We start from the raw sequence: 21,075 nt of genomic DNA on the forward strand, positions 1-21,075 counted from the left end.
GGCCTACCTCATTCTACGGTAATAAAAATTCCATCCAACTCGGCGTCACATAATAAAGAAGGGCATTAGCATATCGAGTGGGATTATTGCGTCATGTAATGCTAAGGTTTTCCTAATTAAGTCTATAAGGGGGTAGTCTCATTACTAAACAGGGCGTTCAAACACTTCCTATCTTTAAACTTTAATAACTTTATTGCCTTTTGAACTCTAGAGTTCACTAGAGTTTTTTTTTTAATTTCTTAGATTAAAATCTATTACCTAAACAAATTCTTCCATTCTTCCTTCTAGTCCAAGTATTACCTGCACTTTTTTGGGGTATAACCTATCTGGTATTTGTAGAGTCTCTGGGCTATCTCTCTTTTTCGATTTCATTGAACGATTTAGGGCTTTGAATAAGCAAATATTTGTATTTAGTTTACCTTTATTTCTGAGGGGGGGAACTCACTGATAAACGAACTCAACTATTTCAAACTTATACATACATGTATATTTTATGACAGTTTTTGGTCTGAAACCCGATCCCAAGGGGGCGATAAATGCCGGCCCCTTTTTTTCTATTTCTGGACAGTAGATTATCGCTACAGTGGACTCTTAAGTATAGTACTTCCTTCTATGCCTCTATACCGTTTCCCTCTTCATGACTATTGACTTTAAGTTGGAAAGTCGAAAGAATCAAGTCTCATTCTTTCAGAAATGGAATGCGATAGCCTGTCGTCTGGCACTTGACTAATCTATGGACTAGAAAATATATAAATTCTCCCTTCCAGAGACAAATTAATGGCCCGATCAAATAATATCTGCCTCGTCATTCCGTCAAGTGGTGTTCCCAAAAATAAAATTAAAAAAAATAATAAAAATTTAGAGCTTGACATAGTTTTTGTCGAAACTGTACCACTACTTTTATTTTATTTTTTTTTTTTGTCCGTGGTGGCATCCTTTTTTCGGTTACCTACTTAAAGGACGAAGCTTCTTGAAAAGGGGGTTCAACCACCTTTTTTGATTTATTTTTGAATTTTTGTTATGCCTCCTCCTTTTATTTTTTTTATTTTTGGTTTTGTTTTCGCGGGCCATTCATTATGCCTTTGATTATTGTTTGGTCCTTGAATGAAAGTTTGTCCTTTTGAGAGTATAAGTAGTACTCTTCTCGTACAGGTAAGAAAAAAAAAAAAACTATATGCTTTTGTCTTCAGGAATTTTTGTTTTTTTATAATTCGGTGGTTTTGAATTTCATCGAATCTTTACTGAATGCAAAACTTTTGATTGAAATCACCGAGCCAAACTCTCCTTTCTCAGGCCTCCTCTGGCATGACGCATATTATAATATTCTATATTATTCTCTATATATATTTATTTATTCTTTAGACACACAAAAACTGACAACTGAAAATGCCAGCCTTTCAAATGTCTCTTGTTGTTCTTCCCCCAGAGCAAGAATTCATACATATTTCTCTAAGTGCCGAGCCAAACATAGCACTCACTGGGGAGTGAGTGGAAAATGTGTCAGACGGAATTTGCGTTAAATAAAGCAGAAATTAAATAATATATAGACTAAAATAGTCACTAGACACACGCAGCCAGCATCACTTGCCTTATAAAGGCTTTCCTCTGGGAACTTTATTTTAGGAAAGTGACTTTTTGTTGCGAATTTTGATCGAGTCACTATTTCTTACTTTCCAGAATATTTCCTCCTATTATTTTCCCCTTTTTTAAAGCACTAACAGTAATAGAAGAATAAAATATCTATTTTAGAAGCTAATTTTAAAAGTTATACATTTTTTAAGTTATTGAACTTTTTCGCCATTGAATCATCATAATCTGCATGGGAAACTAATTTTTAGTCCTGGAAACAGTGTTCTAAGGATCCTAAAACATTGACAAAAAAATATTAGTTTTATGATTTTCCCGATTTTCTTAAAATTCCCAACCTGTTTTGGCCCGCGGCTATATAAGGAGCGACTAAAAATCGATTTTAAAATTGATTTTTTTTTTGTTTTTTTTATTTCTTTTTTTTTTAAATTAATTGAAATTAATGAAATTGAAATTAATAAAATTAATGAAAATGCTATGAATGTCTTACAATTACTAATATTTGGAACAAAATATTAATATTAATTATAAAAAATTATTAAAATAATTCTCGTATATTTCAATTATTAAATTATAATAAATAGTAATAGAATAGAATAGCCTTTATAGTTCTTAGCTTCTTTTAAGATGGAAATGTTTTTAGAGGTTTTTAGCCTAGAAGTTGAAATGCAACTATTTTTTATTTAAATACATAAATTATTATCCTTAATTTTTATTTTTTATATTTTTTTTAAATAGGTTAAGTAGAGAGTAGTGGGATAGTGACGAGGAAGACAAGCTACGTCGGTAAGGATCAGGAGCAGGATAAGGATCAGGATCAGGAGCGGGATCAGAAGCAAGACCAGGAAGGAAGGAAGTCCAGGACTCTACAGCTTCAGGTTCAGGTGAGTGAAGTTATGGATAATTTATTATTTAGTTAGTTATTATTATGTAGATTCTATTTATAAAATAAAGAGTTTATAAACCCTTGAAAACAAGTATAAAGCCTAAAAAAACTAGAAAGCCATCTAAAAATATTACCAAGCATATATGCAAAAATAAAAAACAAGCCTAAAAACTGCATGGCAGAACTTAATAAAATGCAAATTTGAATATTTCTTGAATCATGCCATCAGCTTAGAATTTCTTAAAGAGGAGACTCATCTATTAAAAGCCAAGAAACCGCAGGGCATAGTTTTGTTTCTATTTTTTTTTGTTTTTTTTTGTTAATTTTATTGGCTATGGCGAGATAACTAATTTAATTAATGCACAACCATAACGATTATTATTATAATTATATACACACAAAGCCAATGAATATGCATGCTAAAAAATAAAAAAAATAAAATATATATACATATAGGGGGTAAAGAGAAGCATGGCGAAAAAAAACTGGATATATCTTTGAAACTATAAAACGTCAGATCGTTGAGTTGGAACTCGTTTTTTGGTAACTAACTAATGACGAACCGACGACGACTTTCATGAATACAATTAAAAGACGAGCTGGCGACAGGTGCAGGGACCATCCCAAAAGTTTCAACTTTTAACTGGAGACCAAGAGCCCAAATCATAGGCGTTATAGTATTGTAAAATTTGCCAATAAAAACGGCTACACTTGGGAAAAATTATAAGACAAAGAAAGGGAATTTAAGGCCTAAATAAAATAATTAATAAAAAATGGAAATAAATATTAGAAAAAGTTTTCTATAAAAGAAAAGGCTAAAAAATAAATCTAAGAATCGTTTTGAAAATATTTATAAATTGTTTATTATTTATATTAATTTTTTAAAATTAAGAAATACAGTTTGAATAAAATTCAGAGCCATTTAATAGTAACTAACAAGTTCTTATTAAAAGTTATACCAAAAATATTTTACAAATATTTTTTTTTTCAAAAAACCTTCTTTTAGAAGACCTTAAATCTTTGAAATTATTTTGAAAGTAATCCTTTCGCTCAGTGTCTCCCCAATTTTTGTAGTTGGGCGGCCAAATCAAATAGGCATTCAAATATGAATAAAGTCTAATCAATGCAAATGATTTGCACTAATTTAGCAACTAGTTTTTCGGTGTCAGCTCGCCCCAACTTCCTTGTTTGCTGAATATATATGTATATTTGGATATATAGTATATATATTATTTATCAGATGTTCAAAGTGTTCATTCGTTAACAGGTTAGTCATAATAAGCAGCGGAAATGTTTGCCAGAATTCCTTTTTTTTTTTTGTTAGTCTTTAATGCTAATTGCAAGTACAGATCATTTTCTCACTTTTCTTTCAGTTGCATTTTTTTTACTTTTGTAATTTTTAGTTTACATTGTGATTGTTTCAGTTTCTGAGTATGATTTGCATCTGAAAGTAAAAAGGGTTTAAAGTCCATTTGGCAAGAGAATGTTGATATTTATTTCCAGGTTTTCGTGATTCATCTCCGGTGTGTGTAACGTGTCTTATGGGATTTCTTAGAATCATTATTGTACTTTTTTGTTTTTGTTATTTATTCAACTCGTACAACAATTCGCAAGAATCTGTTTTAGAAATATTTTTTCTGATTCATCATTCTTGTTCAGCAACTATTTCAAGACTTGAAATGCAAAAAAAAAACAAGAATTAATATGAAATAAATGTCAACCCTTCTACTTAGAAACCTATCTGATATTAAATAATATTTTTTTAATCAATAAAATGATATAACTGATACAACTCCCCAACAAATATTATCGAATCAGACACGTATCGGTCAAGTTTGTTGGCAAACCCACAACTTGGCAATTTTTTTAGCCCACATTTCTATTCCATTCACAAGCCATCTAAAGTAATTCCCGCTAAACCGTTACACACCATAAAGTTGGCTTACTATACAGACATATATATATATATATATATACAGATATACATATATTAGTTATTTGTATGGATTATAGTAGGAGACAGAGACCCATTCACTTGCAACTGCCATTTGCCGGCATCGTGATCGGACAATCAATTTAGTTGCATTTTGTAATTCTGCGAAGCGAGTGATTCACTTGCCACCCATATACACCGATGGACTGACTGACAGACTCACTGTATACATATATACTCTTGGAGATATATCCATATCTGTGTACATTATATTGCACTGCCGATATGGGTACGGGTCTAGTTTTTGGTGTCTCCCACGCCAATATATGCGCTTGTATCTGTGACTCACTGCCGATCGTAACGGGTTTTTTGCACTGTAAATTATTTTACAATTTGTTTTTAACATTATATTCTAAATTTAATATCTTAATAATTGTTTTATGCTTCGAATCGAAGTTGTGGAGACTTTTAAAGGAATACTTTATTATTTTTACAGTTTTTCCAGATTATTTTGAATAAAAAATAGTATACAATTTTTAAAAATATATATCCACAAACCTTTTTTATATATTTATAATTTTTATAAATTTTTTCAAGTTATTACACTTTTTCATACTTGAAGGATCATAAAGTCCACTGAAAACTAGGAAAAACAACTTTCTAGAGTTTCTAAAAAAAAATACAAAATAAAAATAATTATCCGGGTTTGTCTTAAAATTCGCAACCAGTTCTGGCCCACGGCTATATAAGGCGGGACAAAAATCGTTTTTTTTTTTTTTAAATTTTTTTTTTCTAAAATTTGTTTTCTTAAATAAAACTTAAATTATAATTTAATAATAAACCCTAAAATAAAACTATATATATCTTCTTAATTTCCATCAACTATCCAAGGGATTCTATCATAATGTATCCTTTTTTGAATAATGTTTATTTTTTTAATATTTATTTTTCACACTTTCACCTTTAATTTCTCTCAGTGCCTGCCCTGTTCAATGCGATCATTTCGCAATTATTGATTTAGTCCGCTGGAGAGTGCAAATAGATTGCAAGCCGTGATTTCCGAGACGAGATTTTTACTTTTTTTTAATTTTTTTCTGTTAATGTTTTGTATTTGTGCGCTTAATATTTGAACGGACGACGCCTTTATTGGTAATTTAAAACATTTTGTGTACACAGTTTGTTAAGATTCGTAAACAAATCACGTACAACAACAATACAGTAACGCAACAACGTCAGAAAACAAAAAAAAACACAATTTTAAGAAACGTTATTGCAGCTTTTTTGAATTTCGCGCCGTTTCTTAAAATACACATGCAGATACAGATACAGATACAGATACAGATGCAGAGATACAAAATTCAGTCACAGATACAGATGCATCGTAAGATCTGTGGCGGGCATATAGAAGATATAGTACGTATCGAAAAATGCCGGTTGCGTTGGCGTCGCATCGCGGCCTTTTGGCCGTTTCTTTTTTGAAAACATTTGCTGGCTGGCACTCATTAAAGATATGACCCAAGCGATGTCGTGGGATCCAGGGTATGCTTGATTTTTGGTGGGCTATGATTTTTGGCTGATTTTATGGCTAAAATTATTATGAAAAAAATTCATAAAATTAGTTCAAAAAATTTGTTTGTTTGATTTTTATCAAAAATTATGGTACTGGGAGTTCTTAATTTGGGAAGGTATAACATTTTTTGATCGGACAATTATTAGCCGAGTTAGACACTTTTTTCATTAAGAAAATACAAAAATATAGGTAAAATATTTTTGATTTTTTTTTTGACAGAAATCTAAGTTTTTCTTTCACTTTTTAGTGTATATTTTAAGTATTTCTTCACCAATTCCAAAAAGGAATACCATTTTTTGATCAGGAATCCTATCCTCTTCAATCTGAATTAAAATATTTTAAAAATAAATCGAATAAAAAATGGACTCATTTTTTGGTAAAAAATTATGATGCCCCCCCTTTGAAAATTTTCAAAAATAGTTTCAAATTTTTTTTCGTCAGGTTTTGAATGAAAATTATTCTACTGGAAGTGCTGAGTTCAAAAAGGCATGACATTTTGCGATCTTTCAAATATGAGCCGAGTTATGCATAGTTTTGTGTTTCAAAAGTTTAAAAATTTGTCTTTGTTTTTGAAATAATATAATTTTTTAAAATAAACTTTATAAATTATAAATTAAAGTTTGTTTTTTTAATAAGTAATAATCAGGAGAAAAACAAATAATCTCTTGTCTTTAAAAATTTAATAAATAATTTTCCTTTAATCTCCTACTTTATAAAAAAAACTGTATTTTCTTTCCTTAGTCCTGAGAAGTACTGGGTATCGTATAGTTTGCATTTTGGGCCTCCTCCCTGTTCCAATTCGCATTCATTAGCAGTATTCGCACTCTTTGGCGTCCCCCCCGATGTTCACATTCACTTTGCATGCATCTTTTTCGTTGTTTTGTTTTGCTTTTTTTATTTTTAATTTTTTTTTATTTTATTTTTTTTGTACTTAACGACGCCGCCGCCGTCTGCATCGCGTTTAATTTCTTCTTCTTCTTTAATTCTTATTTTTTGTTTTTATTTTTTTTTTAATAAACACGCCAAGCCAACAACAAAAAATGAGCAAAAGAAGCGGCAGCGCCATCAGCCAACAACAAAAGAAAAAAAATAATAAAAAAAATGGCAATGCCGGCCGGCTTTTTTAACCGACTGACGCTACTGCGACGGTGACTGCGACTGCGACTGCGGCTGCGGCTGCGGCTGCGAGTCAGACGGATGGCGGCTGAGTCACGGGGGAGCGAGATGGAGCATTGCAGGTTTTTGAACTTGCAAGCAGGCGGCGGAAAGAGTGGGTCGGTGGGGCAGAAGGGGGAGACTGGGGGGCACACACAACGTTGCGCCGGCGCATTTGGCGCAAATTTATTTATTTTTTCTTTTCTTTTTTTTTCACATAAATATACAAACAAACATATGTATGTTTGTGTTGTTTTTTTTTTTTTTGCATTTTGCTTCCTTTTTTGGTTTCTGTTTTGTTTTGCTGCTTCGCTGCTTTGTTGATTTTAGTTTGTTGTTGTTGTTTTTGTTGCTTTTTCTTACATTTTTGAAATGTTTCTGCGGTAAAGAGCCCGGCTCTTTATTGTTGTTGCAGAAAAGTACAGTGGGACCTGGACGAGGAAACATGTGAGAGAAAAAGAAAAAAAAATTTTATTTGAGAAAATTTAATTTTTTTCATTTAAAGAAGAGTCTAATGATAAATATTACTCATACGCAGTGTGTTCTTATTTTAGTTTTTCATATTTTTGGGGTTTTTAGTTTTTATTTTACTTTCTAATTGTTATAGCTTATACATTATTTAAAAAAAATGAATTTATTTTTTCTTTTTGAAGTATATTTTTGAAAATATATTACTCATACGCAGTGTTGCACACTTTTACAATTAAAAGGCTTAATTTTTTTTTATTTTGTAATAATTTATTTATTTTTCAGCATCATCTCATCAGTTTTAGTCGAAATAATAGGCATTTTTTGTTGTTTTTTTTTTTAATTTGAAACCATATTTGCTTATATTACTCATACGCAGTGTTGTATATCTATTTTGTTTCAAAAATTGGTCTGTTTTCTTTTTTTTTTTGCATTTTTATAGATCTAATATTGTTTTATTTTTATTTCCAAATATTGTTATTTATTTTTAGATTCATACATTTTTTTTTAGCGAAAAAATATTACTCATACGCAGTGGTGTATACCTATTAGAAGCTACAATTTGTGGGTTTTCTAAGTGTTTTTTAGTTTTTAAAGCTTAAATTTTGTTTTTTAAAAGAAAAAAATTTTATTTCCTATTTTAGAAATATCTTTTTCTTAAAAATATATCACTCATACGCACTGTGGTTCACTAGAAGCTTAAATTAGTTTTCAAATTATAACAAATTACAAGCTTAAAGTAAGGAAATCAAAGTAACTATGGTTTAAATAAATAAAGTAAGCTTTAAGCTTATGAAATAAAATATATATTTATTTATTTTTTAAAGCCTCCAATTAGAAACTACTTCGATTAAATACTGTATTTCCTCTTTGGCCTTATCAGCCTTATTTCCTCTTTCACTTTTTATTTATTTTTTTATTTCTTGTGGCATTATTTAATGTTCGCCTTGGCAACTTTGATTCACAAAATAAATGGATCGTCTTTTAAATGCACAAATGACGTTGTCTGTTTGTTCCTCCAAGTGTCCCCCGCCCACTAAGGAAGGAAGGGATCTCGTAACCCCTGCGATTCATTGAAATGCAAATGACGACATGATTAGCCCCCTGGCTGGGGGTCTTTCCAAAAGGGAGGGGGGCGTTTGAGGGGTATAAGGTGATCCCGCGAAATCATCATAAACTTCCAAAGGGGTCCCCCCAAAAGGCAATTAATTAAAATGCATAAATTATGGGCCATCCGGCGGTGTTCGCAGCTCTTTTCCGCACATTTGTTAGCCGTTTTAATGGCGCCGTTTCATTAGCAATCCGCCACTGAGATTTTACGCCTACCAGTGCCACGCCTACTTCTACGACTACTACTACGCCCATAGCCCATGTCTCTCTCCAAAAAGTAGGCAATGAATTTATTTTTTTTTGTTTCAAAATTGTATTTTTTTCTTAAAAATATTTTTATTTAAAAACCTTTTTAAATCAATCTTTTTATCCTTTTTTTAAATATTTTTTTTGGTTGTAAATTGAAGTTAAAATGTTATCCCCGCAGCTGGATCTCTTTTTTGGGTTATCTCCTTTGATGACAAAGTCTCACATGGCAACACTTTATATCTCTTATTTTTTTTGTTTCTTTTCCGAGTTTGTGACAAAACAATTAATGTTTATTTTTGCATTTTAATTTGCCAACATTAATTGCAAGTTTATTGAGCCTTCCATCTCGCTGTTGAGCCATTTTTTTGAGCCAATGAACCGCCGGCAATTGGCCTTGTGGAGCGCAAAAAAATATCCACCATTCGAGTATATGAATGGTGGGTCCAGAAACCACAAAGTATACAATATTATAAAAAAATGTATGAAATATAAATATATATGTATATGAGAAAGTCATCTTTTTTTTTAGTAGCTTAAATGGTAATTATTTTGGTTTAATTATATTTTATTTGAAATTTAATTAAAAAGTTAGGCTAGGGTCATAGTGGTTTTAGGTTTCAGTTATAAATTAATTTTATTTACTTATTTTTAGCCTGAATAAATTAAAGTAATAATAGAATAAAATAATATTAAAATAAAATAGGAGTAGGAGTAAGATTATACAACAAAAAATGGCTTTGATTACTTTTTTGGGAAGAGAGAAAGGACTTTTATTTTTAGGAAGTTCTTAAAAAAAATAAAGAAGAAATAGAAATTTAATTTAATAGTTTTTGAAAAAATCTAAAAAAGTAGCTGGTACCTACAGATGCTTAAAAAATGATTAGTTTAAATATAAAATAAAACATTATATATTTAAAGTAATAGACCTCACTTGTGGCATTTTTATTGTGGTATAAATCAAGATTCTTCTTTATTTTTCACTCTATATTTCTTTTAAATCTTTTAAATATATGTATATTTTTTTTAATTATTGAAAACTTTGAATAACTTTAAAAACTCATTATCACCGAGTCCCTGAGCCAGCTGTCAGTCAAATCTGGCAAGGAGATGGGCCCAAAACATTCTAACTAACACAAAATTTGCCGTGCTCGCCGTCCAAGCCGCTTAAGTTTAAATTAAACACTCAACTAGACAACAAAGCCATTAAAACAAAGCCTTAAAAAATAGCCTCAAAGAAATATGTATTAGAAGTGAAGTTTAAAGAACAAAAAAAAAACGGCGAAAAAGGATTCAGGAGCTGGAGGTGGATGAGGAAGGGGAAGAGGAGCCACAGTGAAATATGCTTCTGATGGACGCCCTCTTTAACAGTCTGCTGGTGGTGAGCTCCGGCTATGCCATGTACACCCTGCGCCCCCTGGAGACGCCCTACGGATATGCCGCCGCCGCCCTCAGTCTGGTCCATGGGCTGTTGGGCGTGGCCCGAGCCGCCAGCAACGACGATGACGAGTGCAATCGATTGCGTTTAATCACATCCGGTATCATGGAGATCGTTCCGCTGCCACTGACCAACATCGAACTGTATCTGAAGTCGACCAACCCGGGCCTGGCGCTGGCCCATGGCTGTTTTGTGGTGCCGCTGGCCTACGATCTGATGGCCAAAATGGGTGACAACGAGGACACCTCCACCGAGACCCTCAAGGAGCTGACCCTGCTGGGGAATGTCGTCTCCATGCTCTTCCTGGGCGTGAACCAGCTGAGCAACATGTACGGCGGCATGGCGGCCATCGCCTTCGCGGCCCGCTACGGCTCCGTCATCCTTGACTACTACTGGGAGGGCCTCGGCTCCGACTTCAATCTCCTGGCCCACTCCATGTTCATTGTCCTGATGACGATGACCCTCTCGGCCAAATAGTTGCTCACTTTCCAAAATAAACTACTCCAAAAGTGGCTCTTTCAAAGGTTTCATGCGAAGTATATATATTTCTGATCAGGATCGACTTTTAAGTCGATACAAGTCCCCCTAGGAAGGCTAATTCTCATCCGATTCCTACGAGGCATACCTTTATCGATTGGTATATCGATTTCCCATCGATCTGCATCAAAATCCGAGAACAAAATATTTTTTAGATTTTTTTCAATTTTTTCTGGGGAGACCCCTTCAGAAAGTGGTTTTTTGCCATTGGTCCCCCTGGAAAGGCCATATCTCGGCCAATTCTCATCCGATTCCTGCGAGCAATACCTTTATTGATTTGTATATCGATTTCCCATCGATCTGCATCAAAATCCGAGAACAAAATATTTTTAAAATTTTTTTCAATTTTTTCCTGGGGATACCCCTTCTGAAAGTGGTTTTTTGCCATTTTTCCCCCTGGGAAGGCCATATCTCGGCCAATTCTCATCCGATTCCTGTGAGACATACCTTTATCGATTTGTGTATCGATTTCCCATCGATCTGCATCAAAATCCGAGAACAAAATATTTTGTAGATTTTTTTCAATTTTTTCTGGGGAGACCACTTCAGAAAGTGGTTTTTTGCCATTGGTCCCCCTGGGAAGGCCATATCTCGGCCAATTCTCATCCGATTCCTGTGAGGCATACCTTTATCGATTTGTATATCGATTTCCCATCGATCTGCATCAAAATCCGAGAAAAAAATATTTTTTAAATATTTTTCAATTTTTTCCTGGGGATACCCCTTCTGAAAGTGGTTTTTTGCCATTTTTCCCCCTGGGAAGGCCATATCTCGGCCAATTCTCATCCGATTCCTGTGAGGCATACCTTTATCGATTTGTATATCGATTTCCCATCGATCTGCATCAAAATCCGAGAACAAAATATTTTGTAGATTTTTTTCAATTTTTTCTGGGGAGACCCCTTCAGAAAGTGATTTTTTGCCATTGGTCCCCCTGGGAAGGCCATATCTCGGTCAATTCTCATCCGATTCCTGTGAGGCATACCTTTATCGATTTGTGCATCGATTTCCCATCGATCTGCATCAAAATCCGAGAACAAAATATTTTTTACATTTTTTTCTATTATTTCCTGGCGAAGACCCTTCCAAAATAAGTGTATATCGTACTTTTATTTTTTACTTGCCGAATAAGACTAGACAGAAACTAAAAACCTATTTCGTGTTTATTGAAATTGCCATTCCACCACTCTATGGAGAATACAATTTCCTGCAAGACCTCTACAGATATTCAAATAATTATTTATGAGCTCCTTCCCTATTTAGTTAGTCAATTAATATTTTTACAGCTGGCCGTGGCAGTCTTCGTCTGTGGAAAGTGGATAGAGTACTGTGTACAGTGTACAGTGGATAGTAGTGGATAATACAACACATATCCACTTGGATGGGATAATGGATTCGGAGGGGAAAACTGCTGGCAACTTCTTTTCATTTGGCTGAGCACCTCCGACTTGGGACTTGGGAGTCCAACAGTCCAGAGTCGTCCGGGACAAGCCCAATGTCCCCGTTGATTTATGGCCAAAAGGGTGGGCAGTCTAATCCATTGGCATCCATCCACCTGCAACCTGTAGGGGTACTAGTTTGCAACTTGCAACTTGCAACCTGCAACCTGCGGCAGATGGCCGGGCCAAAACACTTTTAACCACAAGCGGGCTTTAATTATTAATTTAAATCGCACCGTTTATATGATAAAGATACTGGGACGTGCCGCTGAGCATTAGTGCATGATCATTGCGGCCCAGCAAGTTGCAAGTGGCAAGTGGCAAGTGCCCTGTTAAGACAGGGGCGGATTATAGGAGACAAGGTAAGAGTTTTTTGTTTTAGGGTTTATTTCTAAATATTTTTTATGCAGATATTTTAGTGAAAAAATTCATAAAATTTTATTAAAAAAAAGTTATATTTTCAATATTTATTTTACAATTTATTTCTAAAAAATTTATTAAAAAATAATATATACAAAATTAATATTTTAAACTATTTCTAATCTCATAAATAAATACTTTGATTGGTTTCTTTTAATTTTAAATGTTAAAAAACATTTTATTTTATTTTTGAAGCCTTGAAATACATAGTTTTTAAAATTTTTTTAGTTAAAAAATTAAGAAAATTTTAAAATTTCAAAATTCAACGCCAAGACTTACAATTAATTAATACAATTAAATACTAATAATAATGCATTTTTAATAAGACTAATTATTTAAAATATATCTTAATATCCTTTTTTTTTAAATTTTATAATTTAAATTTGAACCATTTTTTTTAGCCAATAACCCCCAAACACACTCCTGTTAAAAGCATTTTTTTATTGCAGCCTGGTTAGCGTGACAAAAGTTGTTGCTCGAATGCCTACCCCTTGGCAGCCACTCCCTCTGTTTGCCGCCCCCTCCCCCAATCGGCGACGCCCCTGGACCAGACAATATGAAGCCATCCGTCGAGGAGGAAGGAGGAAGAGGAGACTCTGGAAGAACGACGTCTGCAGGCGAACTCCGCAAGCGTAAAAATATGAAAAGTGCCGCAAGTGCAACAAGTGCAAGTGCAGGCGAACTGGACTCAGACACACTCAATTCATAATTAATCAGGCTCTACTTGCCACTCTCTGTGGCGTCTGTGGCAAGCTTAACACTTCCCTGCCATGCACTGTTAATAAAAAATGGTGAGTAAAAAAAATACTGGTACTTTTTGGAGATAGAAATTAGGTAGAATCTTCAAGAGTAAATACCATTTAGATAATAATCTTCTAACCCTATTTCTATATTTATTTCTTTCAGTGAGCCCACAACCTTCAACCCTCTTCCAACTGCCTGACTCGGTGCTAAGGTTGAGCGAGCATTCGTGATCTTAACCCGACGGGGAATAACATCAGGAAGACCCGGAACTCGACGACTCCAAGACCTCTTCAAACAGAAACAGACGGACCAAAAAATGGTAAGTAATGCTAACAGAAACCCCTCCTAACCAGCTCCAGTTTTCATTATCCATGTTCGATTTCACTGGGATTTGGCTCGTGTGGTTGTCTTTCGCCTGGATGGCCTATTGATTTATGGCCTACTGGGGCGCCCCCATCTAATCAGTAACATTTGCATGCAGATCGCAAATTTTGACCGAAATGTTTAATGAGAAAACGAACAAAGTCAAATAGGCAGGCCAATAGGCATAGCCAAATATTTTTCCGGCCCAAGAAACCCAAACCAAATCGAAATGAGCCCAACACAAAAATAAAAAATGTTTAAGAAACATGTTAAGGTATAGGCCTCCAGAGTATAGACGAAGATCGAAATGCTCTAGGTTTCTAATTTTAAAATTTGTTTGAAGAAATCCAGGCTTCTTGATTTAGAAATTGTTTTAAATAGACTCTAACTCTAAGTGTGACCAAGCTTAAGCTCTTAATGTGCCCAATTGATTTTAAAAAAGGAAAAAAAAGTGACCATGATTTTATAGAAAAATATTTGAAATATTTTAAAACCTATAATATTCATTAATTTTTGTACAAAAAAATGCCAGACAACCTAAAGTAACCAAATCTATAGATTTAAGTATGACCAAATGTTATTGAAATACTTTAAGTGTGACCATAAGTTATATTAATTATAAGAGGACACCCAAAACCCCAGAAACTGCAAGTGCTTCGCCGATTTTGTAGAGTATCCAACGAAAAGAAGCTGAAACCCATATCGAAACCCATCCATATCAGCGACAAGAGCCCCCAAAAAAAAGTGCGTGAGCGATGCGCAAATATTTGGCTCTTGGCTGGGCAACTCGAATCGAACTTTTCGGGGATCCAGAGAGCTGCTTGAAATGCGCGCCAGAAACCTTACGCACTTCATAAATTATTTAACAGCCGCCCTGGCCAATTCCAAGCGGGCCAGAGGAGGTCTCCTCTGGAGGGCGAGGCAAAAGGGGATCAATTTTAATTGCCGGCTACATGACAATGACAACACACACCACACACAACACGCACTCACGCACTGTGGAAGGCCAAACCAAAAACGAAAAAAAAAAAAATACAAAAAAAAATTCATTTAATTCCGTAGCCGAAACAGAATGTGCGAATTTTTGACAACTGAAAACCAAAAAAGAAAAAAATATATAAAGAGTTGAAATTGAAACTGAAATCGAAGTCGAGGCATGTACAACATGGCTTTGTACATGATCGTCGCCCCGCTTGATTTATGGCCAAATGTTTTTGGGACAAGTTAACAGATCTTATAGGCCAACACCAGCGATCTACAACCTACCCCTATCTGATCCCATATCCGATATGCCATTTGGGTTGTGATTCATCTATATATTCAACATACAGATGGCCTCATTACCTGGTGCCACATTTGTCACGGCTTGTAAGAGAGGTAAGTCTTAAAAAAAAAAAATACTAAATCTAATTTAAATATAAAATATATTATTAAACTTACTATGGCAAGTTTTTGGGGAATTTCTGGAGAAGTGACTAACGAAAGTATTGCGATAATCACCTTTTTAAGAATTAGAAATTTAACCAAACAATGACTTAATTCATGAAATTATTTTCTGTCATAATAAATATAAAAAAAAATAGTTATTAAGCGGGTTTCTTTTGATGTTCTGATTGATTTAATTGAACTGATTTGAAATACTTTAGCATGTCAAATAGATGCAAAATTATTCGTACAAAAAAAAAAAAGAAAAATAGAACACATACGGGTTGAAATAAAAATGTTAATTATACTCTGGTTCGCAAATAATTAAGGCAATTTCCAAAAGTGCTAAACATAATTCTTAAACTCAATATCCATCCATCTTCAGTTAACTAGTTTATAATGGACACCGTTTTTGTTCACATTTGATTGATGCTGATTAAGATCTTTCCCGATCTTTCAATTATATATATATTTCTATATATATATTAGCATATATAGCGCCAGTTTCGACAAGAGTACTTATCGTTTGCCTAGTTCTTTCGAAAGTATAAAAGTTGATTCATAGGCGGATGTGATAATCTTAGCTTTCGGCTTTACTTTATATGGGGTATTATTTTCAAATTTGATTTGATTTATTTTTCTTTGTCGGCTGCTCAAGGATGTGACACATTATTGCTTGGATAATTTATGGAGCGCCCCCACTCCTCCAACAACCCCGGCCCCCCCTTTTATTCAAATTCCCATGTCGGTATCCAAGAAAGGCGAAATAATACGGTTGCGGATTCCGGGAAGTCTTCTGGGGCCAAAAGCGGAAGTCAAGAGTGCCGAATTCTACGAATGTCGGGGGGGCTACTTTATTTCAAATATACTAATTCTTTTATTGATAAAATAATTAAGGGAAATTTGTAGTTTTTTTCTAGTTACTAAATTGGGTTTATTGGATTGGAGAGGTTATAGAAAGTACGATCTTAAGAAGCTTTCTGGAAGTAATAGATGGACGGAATTTTTCTAAAGCTTGGAAATAGTTTTTTTGTTAGAAGTCTCTATATAATAGATACTTTTCTTATGAAGACTATACCTTTAATAATTTTTTAAAAAATTCTACAAAATATTTGAAGTATTTATTTTTTCAATTTCTTAGTTACTAATTTCCTTTAAAAATATTACAACTCTTTAGCCAACAACTTGAATAATTTTTGTAGAAAGTTCTCTCTATATGATTTCTTTTCTTAAACAAAATGAACATATAATTTATGAATAACATACATTGTACATATATGTCGGACCATCCTCTTGGGATCCTCTTGGGATCCATGGCATCATCATCATTTTTTATATTTTCGCACAACTGTCATTAGCTTCCTTGGACCGTGTTATTTATCTGGCAGTGAAGACTCCAACTCGAGATGCATAATTGCGTATTATCAGCATTTTACATTGACATTCTGTGCATTTTTAATGACTTCTTTTGGCCCAAAAAAAATAAAACTGACTGGAAAAATAAAGAAATCAACTGTCTGGGACGATGCTGATGTCTGATGCATGTTAAGAAGAGAGTGCCTAATACATAAAAAAAAATATTGAGAAAAATAAATAAATAAAAGGGAGAGGACTCATGCGAATAAAAGGCTTAAATATACATCATTGACATTTGACAGGCAGCCAGACTTGTTATTTTTATTTATTTTTTTGTATTGTTTCTACCACCACCACCCCCATTTGCTTTAATTTTAATTTTTATGCAGCGTCAAGAAACAAAAAATTTGTTTTTGGTTTTTATTTTATTTATTTTTTTCATGGCGGAGTCTGGCGAACCCAACTCAAATCGTTCATTTCAATGATGGAACATTTTTGGGGTTCTTTGTTGCTGCGACCCGTAGTTCTGACAGATACTTCAGAGCCATTAAGTGCAAGGCACAAGGCACAAGGCACTGGGCACTGAGACTGCCCCCAGACCCCCAACAAAATAATTCAAATTAACGGACTCTCATACAGTTTTTGGGGGGAGATTTTTAATAACATATTTGGGGCGAATAATAATGGTAATATGGTAATAATAATGGTTATTTTTAGAGAGGCGTTAACTTTGAGCTAACGACTTTTTTGTTTTATAATTATTTATTAAAATATATGTATTATTTAAATTTATTATTTCATTTTTATATTATTTTATTTTCGAAGTATTTTGATTTATTTTTTAATATTAATAAAATACTTCCAATTTCCTTAATCTTCTAAAATGTTAAAAAAAAAGTAGAAAATAATAATAAAGAAAAACTTTTATTTTTCCAAGATTAAAAAACAGTTGAAAATAATAATTGAAAGATCAAATAAATATCGTAAATCATATTCTTGGAAATAATAAAAAGTAATCATAAAAAACCTAAACTAATCTTACTTTTTCTTGATCTTGATCCTTTACCCTTATTTAAAAATTCTACAAATTATTAAACTTCATAAAATGCATTCTCTATTTATGCTTTCATTCAAGACCATTTCATTTGAATAGAAAATAATATTTGAAATTGAACATAATATTCCTGAATGATATCATAAATTTTCGAAAAATGCGCCAAAAAAAATGTGTATATATTTAATATTTTTATTCGCACACGCGTCTATGGTTGGCGGTCGAGACAGCGATGTTGGTGTGATGTAAACATTACGCCGGCGAGGCCCCCAGCCCACAGCCCCCATCCCCCGACTGACCACATCACCCACCGAACCACCCACCACCCACCATACACAATTGCCATAACACGAGCCACTGGCATGTGCGATTAAAAATGTTTTACGCAGTTTCTGGCCGGCAACATTGTATGAAAAAAAAAGAAAAGAAAAAAATTAAAATAGTATTTAAAATAGTTTTCACTGCCTCTGCCCAGTTGAGGTGTGTCTGTGTGTGTGGCAGGGGGTGGGGTGGCCAGGGGGTGGGGGCATGTAACACTTACACGTGCGGGACCTTTACAAACGCCACTGCCAGCGCCAAAGTCAACGTCGACGTCGACGGCGACGGCGACAGCTACGCTGACTGAGGCAGCAGCCGGCGTCGCATTTGCCGCGCATTTTGCACTTAATGACAAAAAATAAACATTAAATAGAGGTCTACTAACTAGGCCGAAGTCTTAATACTTTACTTTAAATTTAAGAAAAAAGGAGGGCTTTTTTTTAGGTTTTTTTTTTAAATTAATCCATTTATTTTTATTATTTTACAGGAAATAAAATAAACAGAAAACAGAGCTGGAAATTGGAGATGGAATTATAATACTTTTGGTAAGTTTTTATTTTCTATTTAATAAAATATATAAATTTTAGGTTTAAAAATATGAAAAATTAAAATCTATAGTTCCTTAGCTTTAAGCTATAATTTTAAAATAAAAAATGGATTATCTATTGTCTCTTAAACCTTAAGCTTCTTATAACCTCCTACTTCCAACCTACCAGCTCTCCCCAACCTTATCTTAATAATTCCCTTAGAAAAACCCTTTTAGAAAGAGTATCTAAAATAGAGGGAAATAATATTACGGATAACCGGCGGACTAGTTACAGAAATATCAGAAAATGAGTTGAAATTATGCAATTGCTGTTCGCTCCGTTTTGGTTGTTGCATTTGTGTTTTGTTTCTAATCAATTGCGCTTGCCTAATGGCGACTTGTGGTGCGACCTGGGAGGGTCTCCTCCCTCCTACCTCCTGGGGGTATACTTTTTTTTACCCTGCCCCCGTGGCACTCTCCCTCTTCTCTTGGGGATTTTACGCATCATTTGAATAATGCAAATTGAGCAAGGCGGCGCCTTTCGCGTAATTTTTGTTCGGCTCTGCCACGATATTTTAAATATATGTATATATATTTTTATTTGCAGAGCCAACAATCAGTCATTCATTCAGTGAGTTCTTGGTTCTGGGTAGTGAGTATATTCAAAATTACAAATTCAAAACAAAAAGCATAAATGAATACCCGCATAAAAGTAATTATTCAAAAAAAATAGAGTAATATAGAGTAATATTTTTAATAAAAATTATATTTATAGTCTACCATATTCGCTTGAGAACAAATCGCTGTAATCGAACTGATAATCGAATGTGCATATCATTCATTCGGTTGTGCAACGCATTCATTTGCATTCATATTGGCATTCATTCGGTTCATTCATTCCCCGAACAACCGTATCGAATAGCTTACGACACTTTCATTTAATTGCAACAACCTTTAGCATAACGAATGTGGATTTTTCCCGGTTCTCTTGCATAACTTCTTAATGGAACTTCTATAGTAATATATCTTCTATATATCTTCTATAAATTATTTTGCAAATAAGGTAGTAGCTTAACATACAAGATGAAATTAATAGGCATACCTATTGCAGGTATATAAATATTTGTATATACGGGTATATATGGGCAAGAGAGCTATTAAATTTCATAGGCAGATGGCGACAGTTTTTGTTTCTATTTTATGAGCCACGGTTCTGTCGACCGGTCGGTCGGTCGGTAATCAGTAATCTTATTTATGGGCTCTATATAAGTGTGTTTATATACAAACCTATACTTATACTTGTATTTATGTGCACTATACTATAGTATGTTTAAAAAGCTAAATGCTAGGCGATTATAGAAAATAAACTAGGTCACACGCGTTGTTCCCCTCTTTTTTCCTGGTTTTTTTTTTCTATTCTACGACTTTTACTTTTTCTTTCCTTTTTCCTCAAGTAGTTTTTCCCGCCTATTTATTTTTTGCTTGCAAAAATCTACAATATGCGTCAGGCCATATCGAAATTGATCTCTTTGAAGAGGTAAAAAAAAATGATGGCAGAATCTGTGTCAGATGAGTGGGTGTTAAGTTTTTAGTCCGATGGCGCGATCTTTCCAAAAAAAAATCCTAAAAAAACTACGCCTATATCAAGTTCGTTGTGGCAAATGGGGCGTATGAGCAATGTCGGGTCTAGTAAAGTAATCGGCAATTAGTTGCAATTTGTTTAACAACAATCGTCGCCAAAGGAGTTGTGCCATTATATGGCATATAATACATATAATAGAATTGTGAATTATGGTTTGTAATGCGACCCCAAGCCGTTTAACTGATAAGGAGAGCCAAGCGATTGCAAAACTTGACAACTGGAAAAACAGATGTCCCTCCACTATCACTATCTCATGGCAATAGTGCCTGGCATTGTTACACTGCAAAATGATGAGTAGAGATACTCATTGAAAAGTAAATCAATCAAAAGCTACATATTCAAATCATTTTTGAAACGACATAATTGATTTTTAAATAGAACGTCATTTCATATATAAAATATATAAAAAATATATAAACTTTTTAAAGAATTTAAACAAAAAGGTAACTAAAAGAAATAAAGATTACAAAGCTTCATTAAATAAAGTTTAAACTATCCCATTAAGAAGCTTGTTTAAAAATAAATTATAATTAGAACGTCATACTTTTGAAAACGACATAGCAAATTATGAAATCTAAAAAGTACCCATTCCCAATAAGAACACCATAGCATTTCTTGTTTTATATTTTATTTATTTAATTTATTTACTTATTTCTACTTACTTATTTAATTATAATAATTATCTTTTATACTTAAAACTATTAATAATTATTACTACTATTACTACTACTTCTATTACTATAACTATTATTATATTTAAAATTCTCCCTTTTTCGCCCTCTTAAAATTTAGTCTTAAAATTTTAAACTTACCTAACTAATCTCAACTCTTATCTTAATCAATTACCATTTTCAAAGC

At 33.4% G+C, this 21,075-nt stretch overlaps 1 protein-coding gene and 1 long non-coding RNA gene across 3 annotated transcripts in view; both read left to right on the plus strand.

Moving 5' to 3' along the window:
- The window catches only part of LOC26515501, a 55,320-nt gene that overhangs the window by 29,583 nt on the left and 4,662 nt on the right, over positions 1–21,075 (plus strand). The window contains exons 3-7 of one of the 2 annotated variants that reach the window (XR_001408206.3): positions 2,326–2,471; positions 12,217–12,731; positions 13,239–13,580; positions 13,696–15,273; positions 18,537–18,594. This is a non-coding gene — a long non-coding RNA (uncharacterized LOC26515501). The remainder of the gene's footprint in view (positions 1–2,325; positions 2,472–12,216; positions 12,732–13,238; positions 13,581–13,695; positions 15,274–18,536; positions 18,595–21,075) is intronic. The other variant, XR_004310285.2, reaches the window with a different exon arrangement.
- Positions 10,026–10,921, plus strand: LOC6502361. Its single transcript, XM_001967494.4, has one exon. It carries the CDS (start codon positions 10,298–10,300, stop codon positions 10,868–10,870), a length of 573 nt encoding a protein of 190 aa, XP_001967530.1. The 5' UTR covers positions 10,026–10,297; the 3' UTR covers positions 10,871–10,921.

The sequence above is a fragment of the Drosophila ananassae genome, chromosome XR, assembly GCF_017639315.1.
Source record: "Drosophila ananassae strain 14024-0371.13 chromosome XR, ASM1763931v2, whole genome shotgun sequence".
In the NCBI taxonomy this organism is placed as follows: domain Eukaryota; kingdom Metazoa; phylum Arthropoda; class Insecta; order Diptera; family Drosophilidae; genus Drosophila; species Drosophila ananassae.

Bases quoted from the DNA above. Each gene is read 5' to 3' on its own strand.
- LOC6502361 (XM_001967494.4), top strand. From the start codon at position 10,298: ATGCTTCTGATGGACGCCCTCTTTAACAGTCTGCTGGTGGTGAGCTCC.